This window comes from Protobothrops mucrosquamatus, unplaced genomic scaffold (assembly GCF_001527695.2).
Source record: "Protobothrops mucrosquamatus isolate PMUCROS unplaced genomic scaffold, P.Mucros_1.0 scaffold5714, whole genome shotgun sequence".
Lineage (NCBI taxonomy): Eukaryota > Metazoa > Chordata > Lepidosauria > Squamata > Viperidae > Protobothrops > Protobothrops mucrosquamatus.
The window spans coordinates 10,422-21,483 of record NW_015391565.1 but is presented as its reverse complement, the minus strand read 5'-3'; the positions used below and the strand labels follow the sequence as shown (position 1 = coordinate 21,483).

At 36.1% G+C, this 11,062-nt stretch overlaps 1 protein-coding gene across 1 annotated transcript in view; it reads right to left on the bottom strand.

Moving 5' to 3' along the window:
- Nucleotides 1-445: 445 nt before the first annotated feature.
- KCNK10 (potassium two pore domain channel subfamily K member 10) overlaps nucleotides 446-11,062 on the bottom strand; it is a 16,341-nt gene continuing 5,724 nt past the window's right edge. The window contains exons 4-6 of the mRNA XM_015829262.1: nucleotides 9,793-9,979; nucleotides 2,966-3,108; nucleotides 446-1,081 (exon numbers count right to left, since the gene is read on the bottom strand). Of these exons, the coding sequence (XP_015684748.1) occupies nucleotides 446-1,081; nucleotides 2,966-3,108; nucleotides 9,793-9,979 (966 nt within the window). The remainder of the gene's footprint in view (nucleotides 1,082-2,965; nucleotides 3,109-9,792; nucleotides 9,980-11,062) is intronic.

Below are 11,062 nucleotides of genomic sequence, written 5' to 3'. Positions count from 1 at the left end.
TATTTTACTTTTGAATCAAAAGTATTCAACAGTGAGAGAAGGAACTTGCAATCCACTGGAAAGACTCATGCCAGCTCCATTGCTTCCTTTCCCAAATGATCTTCTAATGCGTCTGCCTTTGTTCTCATGCATTCCTATCACGCTGTTCGCCTTTCCAGTTGCATTACCATCTTCCTTTGGAATTTCCCCCCCCTTGTAAGCATACAGTGTAGGCTGACACTGTCAATACTCCACCTTCATATGCCATTCTCCAGTGTATTATCTGTGATTTCTTTTGGCAGAGCAAGCTTCGGTCATTATGGCACAGTGAAATATTCTAGGATGCTATGCAATTTAGACTGAACTAGGTCTGTATAAGGCACGTGTCTTGATACATACACTTATAGATCATGTACATATATAAAAGACTAACACTGGCTCATTAGAGTCAAAGAATGGTCTACATTTAATTCCTGTCTTCAAGTAATGATTTATTTTCATGTTCCCTTTCTTTGGTTTCAGTGGGGAGTATGCCATTCTCCAGGTCCATGTGTTGTTCAATACAATTGGTAAGAATGGCAGTACTAGAGTGTGCCGAGTGACACACCTTCTCCAAGTCCTCCTCCTCCTCCTCCTCCTTCTTCTCCTCCTCATCTAAGGAGTAGTGCCGCAAGGTCTCGTAGATTTTTCTCACATCTTCCGGGATACTTTTTTTCAGGTCTTTGTTTTTCCTTTTGGTCAGCTTGGATGAAGAACCAAACTTGTTGATGATGTTGTCCTCAGACGCCCCCTGCCCATGTTTGCTCAATTGCTCGGATCCTTTAAGGCGCAGATTGTTAGGCTTGTTGTTGATGCTTTCCTGAGATGATGCCTTGAAATGGCTGTTGCCCAAGGCAGCAAAGACACAACGTTTCTCTGGAGACAGCATATCGAGGGAGTGGGCTCTCTGGTCCAGACCTAAACGCCTGCGCTCCATGCTCCGAATGGTGGCTGCTCTCTGAAGTTTGTCATGGATCTCCACACTCAACCGCCGCCGTGTTTCCCTGAACTCTGCTGTCACATTGGCTTTCCATTCCGCTGCATGGGCTTTTATTTCACCAACCTGTCACAGAAAACCAAAAATAACAGAGGAAGATTCAGAATAAATTCAGAATTAAACGGACGTTTATGAAAAGCATTAACCCCTGAGATTTGGATTGCTGTTTCATGGACCTTTTCCCAGGCACTGGGCCAGCCTGTCAGGTGAGCCTCTTGTGTATTGATGGAGACTATTATTGTGTTGACTTTGGTTGTATTATATTCTCTGCTGTTTTTTGTCCTGTTGATTATTTTTCATTTTAATCCTATATTAGTTGCTCGGAGTTGCAAGTTGACAGTCATATAAAATGATTAAGTAAATAAGCAAACAATTGCTCACCCAATTGTAGATTGAATTAATGAACAATTAGCAGAATCAAACGTTATTTGATTTTTAATGGATGACTACTTTTGTTTGTTATTCAGTTTTCTGAATACAGACTAATTTCCTATATAATAAAGAAATATTTCCATATTACATTAATAGCAAAAGTAATGAAGGAAATTAAAAATATAAAAATTAAATTAAAAACATTGTCATACTTCTATCTGGATAGTTAGACCCAGATTCTAATATTTTAGTGACAGAAGCTGACTTTGGGCCAATCAATTTATCTCAGCTTTAGACTGGGATGTCAACAAACATCTAGGATTGATTTGGGCTGCTACTTTTCATTCACACTCATATATACACACACACACACACACAAACACACACATGTGTATATGTATTTGTTTTTATTATGATTCAGTTAAATATAGGCCATACAGAATTAGATTGTCCACCTTGACTCTCCTTTGGTACAAATCTGACTGAAAGTCTAAGAACTGATTAATCACTTTTTCACAACAGTGCAAGCACAATATATGCTAATATTTTTAGACTGAAATCAGAATTATAAAGTAAAATTTAACAAAACATTAATAGTTTTAATCTTTAACTGCCTTAAAAGAATTCGGTTCACCATAGTAATAATAGCCAACAAAGAATTGCAAACCCATAACACATGTACCTTGTATTTTATTACATCACTAACATAAAAAAGGCTCAGAGCCAATTGTTCTACGAATATTCTCTGTGGTCTTCAAGAGATTCTAAAGAGAATTTTTGCTGCATTTTAGGTCATAACAAATATAACACTCCTCAAAACCTGAAGCCATTGATTGGACAATATTCAATTCTCTATTCCAAATTTCTTTTATATTCTTCAAATTTAGTTTCTGATTTTTTTAATGTTGGTAATTCAGAATCATAGGTTTTGATTCAACAAAGATAATCTCCTAGAGACACAATTCTCCTGAAGCTTCAGAGTCTGCAAGGGCATGAGAGTCAAAGAATGAACAATTACTATTTTCTTTATGAATTATAGTCCTTTTATGAAATCTCAAAAATTTAAATATACCATTACTTACTAGCTGCTTGAGAGTTATAGTTTCATGATTAGTTGGTTGTTTTTTTAAATTATTTATAATTTATAATTTATAATTTTTTTAAATTATTTATAATTTAAATTATTATTTTTTAAAAAAAGCTGATACTCCAATGTATCAATTTTTCATGAGATGAAATAGATGAATTTCTAATTTAACTGAATTCAATTAGAATTTTTGTACCCAATAAATGACAGTTTCTGAGTGCAGCCTTTAGCACTCAAAGTTAAATTTGACCCTCAGTCTATAATCTTCTTGATAAAGTTTTGATACATATCTAATTGTTTTAATGTTGTTTTTAAATTTCTTTGGCTTGTCTCTGTTTTATTTTCTTTTTTAAGGTATTTTTTAAGATATTGGATTTTTCCCCAAATTTGTTATATGTTGTATTGAGTACTGATGGAGTAAACTTCGAATGGAAAGCAGTCATAACATGACACAAAAAATCCTGTAATATAAGCTACTTGTCAATAGTTACCTCCTCTTTAGTCTTCTTTGAAAGAACCCGCAGCCAGTCTCCAATCATACTGAGGACAGCAGCAAAATATGCAAGGCCCACGAGGATCCAGAACCATACCAAGGGTTTGTACCACTCCCGGTAAGAGATGTCCGCATTTCCTCCTAAGGTGGTAAGATGATGATGACCATGAGGATGGCAACAACAATAATCACAAGAACACATTTAGATATGCAAACATATCTCAAAAGTGAAACTACACTTTATCATTTCCATTGTTCCCAATCCACATTATTTTCAATATTTAAGCAAGACCATTGGCTAACTCACCTCAGTATGAACATTCACAATATGTTCATACTGTGCTGTCAGCACACAGAGATATTTTGCATATCAAATCTGCATTGCCCTTGTCTGTTTGGTATTTCAGGGTTTTGTTAAAAATTGATCATACTTCCAAACTTTGCAGTAGATGCTAGTGGAACCTCTGTTGGTTGTGTTTTGTGGCATATGAAGTGTGATCTGTCTTGGTATTTTTAAATTTTTTTTCTATTTTTTAAAATGTAAGCTGCTCAGAATAAAGATCAAGTTTCTTAAAGGTAAACAGACACAATATAAAGTAGATTCATTTTATTGAAGTTAAAACATATGAATTGTTTTTGGTAAGTCTTAATGGACTTTTTTAAACTAATTTTTTAATCTTTTTTTAACTTTTTTAACTAATTGTAGAGGCTTTGAAGAGTTGTTTGTAGATAATGTATAAGATATGGGAAGAAGGTTTTGTTGCTATATTTTTAGAGAAAGTGATAAATTACTGTGTTTAAAGTAAAGCAATATAAGTCTGATTTATTTAAGGTCAAAATATGTACGTTATTATTTCTGATAATTTAACTGATTTTATGATAGGACTGAAGAAAATTTACAATTTGTTTATTGATAAAAAATAAGAATTTTTAAGATATTTTGGAATATCAGAGAAGGTGAAAAGTTACTGAAGTTGTTTGTACTTATCTTGAGGGAGGAGGTAGTCATTTCTTTCTATATCTTTTTTCTTTATTTTTTCTTTTTCTTTGCATTTCTGTTTTGTATTAGTTTTTTGTCTTTGTATTTGTAAACTTTAATAAAATTATTGCAAAAAAATAATGAATTATCAGAGTAAGTTGTTGACTGTTTGAACACTTATATTTTTGACAAAAAGGTTTTTGCTCATGAATACGTAATAAGATACAAATTTTCAATTATCAATATATTCATTTTATTTATAACTAAATATTAAGATGTATTAACCTGCAATGGAAATTCCCCCTTTTTGTGATAATTTTCATTTTTGATAGAAGACGAGCTAGCTATCGGCACAATATTTTGCAGAATGTCTTCTATCTAAAGCCATGTCCCCCAAAAAATGCTATTTGCAGTAGAGTCCTATATATGTTTAAGAAAATAGTTTTACTCACTGATAAGGAGTGCCTTACATTGTTGCATTTATTCACTAGGGATCAGGTTTCCTTGAATTTAATGGGCCCGACTGCTACATAAACATATAAAAATTCCCTTTTCACCCTTACGGCATATATCTTCCTAAATTTTGCATCTTCTACCAGAGGACTGGGAGTATCTGTACAGTATTTTAGCTGTTGTTAACACTGCACTCTTCTTGACAGAAAGCTCTGATGCTGTTCCTGGAGCCCTCTTCCAGTTTAGATGTCACAATCCCAAGTGCTCTTACCACCCTAGGACAACCTTGGCCCCATCATCTCAAGTTCCTCCTTCAGGTATTTCTCCAGTTTCTCATACTCCTTCCTGATGTTGCTGTCACTTGGCACCCCTACATTTATTCTACACCATATCAATTCCAAATTCTCTTGCCTCGTCCATGTATGGGACAATCCATACATGGACAAGAGAACTTGGAATTTAGGTGTGTGTGTGTGTGTGTGTGTGTGTGTGTGTGTGTGTGTGTGTGTGTGTGCTGTTAATGTCACTTATTTAAATACAGCTGCACATTATTTTTATAATGTTGTTCAGTCTTTCATCTTCTACTTCCCTGACCTTGTGCATTTTTACAGCCTGTTAGCAATTTGAAATACTGCAATGAATCTTTTAAGGTGCATTCTAAGTAGCCTGTATATGAGCATGCTTATAATGATTTAAGATTCATATACAAATCCAAGCACAGAAAGGTTGGCAAAGACTCAAATATTGCTTCTGGTTTCAATTATCTTTCAACAGATGTATTGTTATGGCTTTACAGCTGTCAAGGTATAACAAAGGGCAAGCAGCTGTGCCCTTGTTTCTATGAGCTGATGATGTTCTTCTGATCATGTATCACATGTCCCAGGGGAAAATCACTAAACAGTTAACAGTGATACATTGCACGGAATAAGCAGACATTATAAAATAAATGCTACTACTTTCCAGCTAAGCCAGTGCAATATTTTTGTGTTTCATTGTCATTTTTCTTCCTTGCTGCCAACAAATTAACAGGACAAATTCCTTTCCAAACCAATAAACATAAAGAAGTTGATTCTGGTATAAATTTGCAAATGTCAATTATCTACTGCAGGAGTGTATAGCCCAAGGCTCAAACACTCCATCTAATCGCTGAAAGTTTTAGATGAGATCCTTCAAAAGCTACCATCATACAGTACATAGCAGTAAGACAGTAGAGGGAAATCATATAATATTTACCTGGAAAACAATCAAGTTAGTTAGTTANGTTAGTTATTTTAGTTACACTTAAATGTAAATGAAATGAAATCAAATTTAGGTTTTGTGTTGCTCTCTCCCACTGTGCCATTAAGATATTTCATATTTTATAAACTGTGTTTTTAAAGGAAAGATGGAACTATTCTTCATTATGTTTCTGAATCACTATTTTAATCATTCATTTCATCAGTGCTTAGATTATTTTGCCATTGACCAGTATTATTCTGTATCTCAGACAGCAGAGTAACTTTCATGAATTTTAGTTTAGAATCCTACAAATGAGATGTTGTGCAGAATACAAGATGCTGCTTTCTTCCTGATTTTCTAGATAAAAGTGTATACCATCTTGTTAGGAAAGTGGAAAGGAGTTCCTTCCAAGTCCATAGCTTTAAACAGAAACACTGCAAATGAAAAATAATTCCACTACAGAGCTTGCTTATTTTATGGTTTTCGTAATTGGTTGCCTCTTGTCACTCCATCTAATCTAAGTGGTTTACAGAGTCAGCATATTGACTCCAATAATCTGGGTCCTCATTTTACCGACCTTGATAGGATGGAAAGCTGAGTCAACCTTGAGCCAGTGAGAATCGAACTGCCAAACTGCTGATAGCTAAGAGTCAGCAGAAGTAGCTTGCAGTATGGCATTCTAACCACTGCACTACTATAGCTAATTCAGTCCAGTTTCCTGTCACGAATGCCACTCTGCAGCAAATGCCACTCCAGCACAATCAAATCCAGCACTTTTATTCTGGATGCCCTTTTATTCCAGTGTGTAATTAGGGTGAACCACAAATAAAGAAAGTCCCCAAACTCTGAAAACTAGCAGGATCCATCAGCCATTTACCTCTTGGGCCCAGTTGCATCAACAAGGTCTAGTTTGGGCCCAGTTGCATCAACTAGGGATAGTTTTTTTTTATGCCAGCAGAGTCTCATGGTTGACAGCAGCTACCCCCTCCTCATTTAGGAATCCAATCAAAAACTGAGAAAAGATTGATCTGACAAGATTTGTTTCTTGACACAGCCATGCTGATTTCTCAAGTTTATCATATTTTTACACTGTTCACAAATGTATCTTTTTATAATCTGCTTTAGAAGATCCAACTTATTACCTGAATGATTCCACATGAGATATTTGTAGACATTTCCTTTCCCCTTTCTCCTTGTCTACTACAATGAATTCAAATGAATGTTTGGGCTAAATGTGACAGGAGTCAAGCTACTTCTGCTGACTCCTAGCTGCCAGCAGTTCGGCAGTTCGATTCTCACTGGCTCAAGGTTGACTCAGCTTTCCATCCTTTCAAGGTCGGTAAAATGAGGACCCAGATTGTTGGAGGCAATATGCTGACTCTGTAAACCACTTAGAGAGGGCTCTAAAGCACTGCAAAGTGGTATATAAGTCTAAGTGCTATTGCCATTGCTACTGAAGTAGTAATCAATGGTTCTCTGAGCAAAAGGATGTCTCCTTCCACTGTAAAGTAGCTTGTAGTGTGCTCCTGCTTAAGAAGCCTTCTCTCATTCTATTTTACACAATTTTACCTGGCTATACTTTTGGATGACTTATGGAGAAACTGGATCAAGAAAGCACAATCCTTCTGGTTCTTCTTGATCTCTCAGCAGTTTTTGATACCATTGACCATGGTTATCTTCTCCAAGGGACTGGAGTGGGGGAACACTGTTCCATCTGCCTAGACATCTCCACTCGATGAAGTGCCTCAGGGAGCTTTTCTCTCTCTATTCTTTCCAATTTCAAGATAAGGTACCTGTCAGCCTGGAGTTCAATATAATCATTATGCTGATGATATCCAGTTATACATTGTTCCCAAGCTGAACAAGTGATTGATGGTGGAAGTGCAATCCAATGCTTAGAGGCTGTCAGGGTTTGGACTGAGAGGAATAAACTCTGACTGGACTTCTCCAAAACCAAGTGGCTTTGGGTTTGTGAACCTAACCATTTCAGGGAAATTTCATCTTTGTGTCTGAACAGAATTGTACTCCCTTGCTCCAAGCTAGCTCACAATTTGCAGGCTCTCTAGACTCACAGTTATGCTTTGCTGAGCAGGTGACAACTGTGGCTAGAAGGGCTTTTGCTCAAGTATAGTTGCAACCATTCCTAGAGTGGCAACCCTTGATGACAGTCATTCATACATTCATAACATCCTCTCCTCAAGGCTGCCCCTGAAGGTCATTTACAAGCTTTAGTTGATATAAAATATTGCAGGGCAGGCAACAATATTTGGGAGACAATTTGATTCTGTAATTAGAGAAATTGTTAAGTGTCTATGTGAACTAATTGTTACTGCTCGAGGTATAGGTTCTTTGCTCACTGAGGACAATTATAAATCAACTGAGTAAAGAACATCCTTACAAAACCTGCACAATTATGGATTCTGACTGTGGCTTGTGATCACTTACTGCTCCCAAGCAACGTACTAGAGATTTGGAATCAGTTGCATGAATTTGCATAGAACACTTCTCCTGTCAGAGGTGATATAGTAGATTACCTATTGAACAGGATCACTGATAATTATCATAATTATCACAAAAGTATATGGATATCCAAGTCCAAACTCTTGTGCTACATTTGAAGAGGGAATGTCCATCTCGCAACTTTCTCAATTATCAGGTCAATTATAACCTTATGCAAGAAAAATCAATGGGAATCTTTAGGTCTTAACACACATCGAGTGAAAAGGGCAGTACACCTTTCCAGATTCTTATTTTATGTTTCAAATAGGACAGTTAGTGATTGGCATCAAATATCAATAGCTATAGGGCCTTGGATGGGGACTGATATGGGACCATCAAGTATTTGCCTATGATTAGGACATATCAGCTAACCAGTGGTGGGATTCAAATATGTGAACAACCAGTTCTCTGTGTGGATGCCGGTTCCGGAAATCCATTCTGGGCCTAGGCAACAAAAAATTAGCTACCAGTTCTGCCAAACTGGTGCAAACTGACTGAATCTGACACTGTAGCTAACTCAGCTACCCATTGAGTTAGCTGATATGTCTTAATACATCCATTGGGATTGACACTTGGTTCTTATACTGGAGCAAGGCGCTGGTAACTTAATCTACAGTCAGTGGCATTGCAAGAGAGCTGGTATCATTCTCTAGGCAAAGCCTCTCCTCCCATAATTTTGGAAAGAGTAAATGGGCAAATTTAGCAGTCACAGGCCATTGAACTTTACACACAGAGAACTGTAAATCTTTTGTTCTTCCAGTATTTCATCCTTAGACATTGGTTTTCCAGGCAGAACACAATTTTTGTCTGTCTGTCTGTCTGCTGCCTTTATTATTGTGGGCAGAAGTCAAGCCATATACACAGAAATGCATTATACGCCAAAGTTTATGTTCTCCTGCCTTTCCTAGTTCATGGAAATTGGCTTTATTTTGATGGTCTTAAAAGGCACCTGATCTTTATTGAGCAAATAGCACTCTTTAAGGTGAGATTTCCTGGTTCTTGTGTTACTACTCTTATTTCTTACAGCAGATATGGACATTTGCTTCTGAAAAATCCTTCCTTTTACTGTTAATATTTGGAATCTCACTCATAATGAGTAATTTAGCTAATATTTAGTAGCATTTCCCTAGGAATAAAGGTATCTGTAAATGCCCCCAGTACAACAGTCAAAAAACCAAGGATATTTGTTATTTTTTCTCATTATTTCCTACCTTCAATATTGGGAGAGTAACAGAAAGGACAGTTTGTGACACTCATGGGCAACCCAGTGAAAGAAATGGAAATTAAATGGCAATAGAAATAAGAGGATCAGAATAACCTCTGATTCATATCAAAATTGAATCATATCACATTTAATCCAATATGTTGTTTTCAATGCAGAAGCTCGCAAGAGCACAAATGTAATTTCCCTTCCCCTATCTTTTTTTTTTCTTATTACTGGCTAGAAAAAATAATTTCAAAACAATTATATGCCTTCAGTTTCCAATTTGAAAGCATATCTTCACTTAATTGACAAAAGCAGATATTTATGAGTTAATATTGTAGTTTTCATCCCTACAAATTTAACACGCTACTTGTAAGCCAGGTCAGTAAGATTTACTCTTGATAAATGAGACATACAATAGTTCACTTCAATTAATCAATCAAACAATCAATCAACTGTTGGAATGTCTCACCTGCCACAAAATCCCCAAAGCCAACTGTGGTCAGAGTGACGACGACAAAATAGAAAGAGTCCAGGACTGACCATTCTTCAATATATTTGAAACTGACAGCTGGAATGGTGACAAAAACAATGCATCCGGCCAGGATGAAAAGAATGGTAGAGATCACTCGAATCTTTGTTTGACTCACTTGTTTCTTCTGCAAAAAGAAAATGATCATCATTTGTGGGTTGCAGTGCACTGATTTCAGAAACTGACACAAAATAAATTGCTGCCTGGCGATATCATATTAAAAACCATCCATTCGTTATGAATTGCAAATGGACTGTAAACATGAAAAATATGCAATACAAGTTTTAATCTCACAACTGCGTATATCAAATCACAGTATATCCCCCACTGTCAAGCTTCCTACTAGTAAAGTTCGTAATACTCCTGGAGAAGAATGAGTGGCTACCAACACTGAACTTTACAGAAGCACGACAACTGCTCTTTAAGTAGGAATAGAAGCAGAAGTAGAAAAAGAATAATGGAAATCAAAGTATATTTTGGGTGCATGGGTACTTGAATCAAAGTATGATAAAATGTTTAGTCATTCATGATTTCATGCTTCAAAAGAGAATGAACGTTCATATAATATGCATGCATCATTTACTCTGCATTGCAAAAATATGCACTTTAAATCCCAAAAAGGGCAGCACAATTCACCTAAACGGGACCTACAGAAAAAAAATATACTCTGGCTCATGGGGACATGGGGACAATATGCTTTTGTTTACTGAAATGTTTTACATCATATAAGGGCCAGTATCCCCCATAGTGCATGAACAGAAACCCAATTCCTACACTATTGTATAATGACATATCTGCATCTCTGGTAAAGGTTTCATAGTTTGCAAAGTTTTATAAAGCTGTTTCAAATGGGAACTTCACATCTACCTTCATCAAAGCAAACCATACTTTTGAAATCTATATCAAATGAACAGCCAATAGGGCTTCCTGTATAAGCAGGGGTTAGACTAGAAGACCTCCAAAGTCCCTTCCAGCTCTATTCTGATTCATTGATTCACATCAAGGAGAGGTTTTATTTATTTATTTATTTATTTATAATTTAATTTGTATCCCGCCCTTCTCCTCACCGGACTCAGGGCGGCTAACAGCCTTATAAAACAACAGTACAATAAATATCCATATTAAAACCAAATTAAAAGAAAATATTCGTAAAGGCCAATCGTTAAAATTACCCTTAAAATTACCCTTAAAAACCCCACTAAAATTCCCT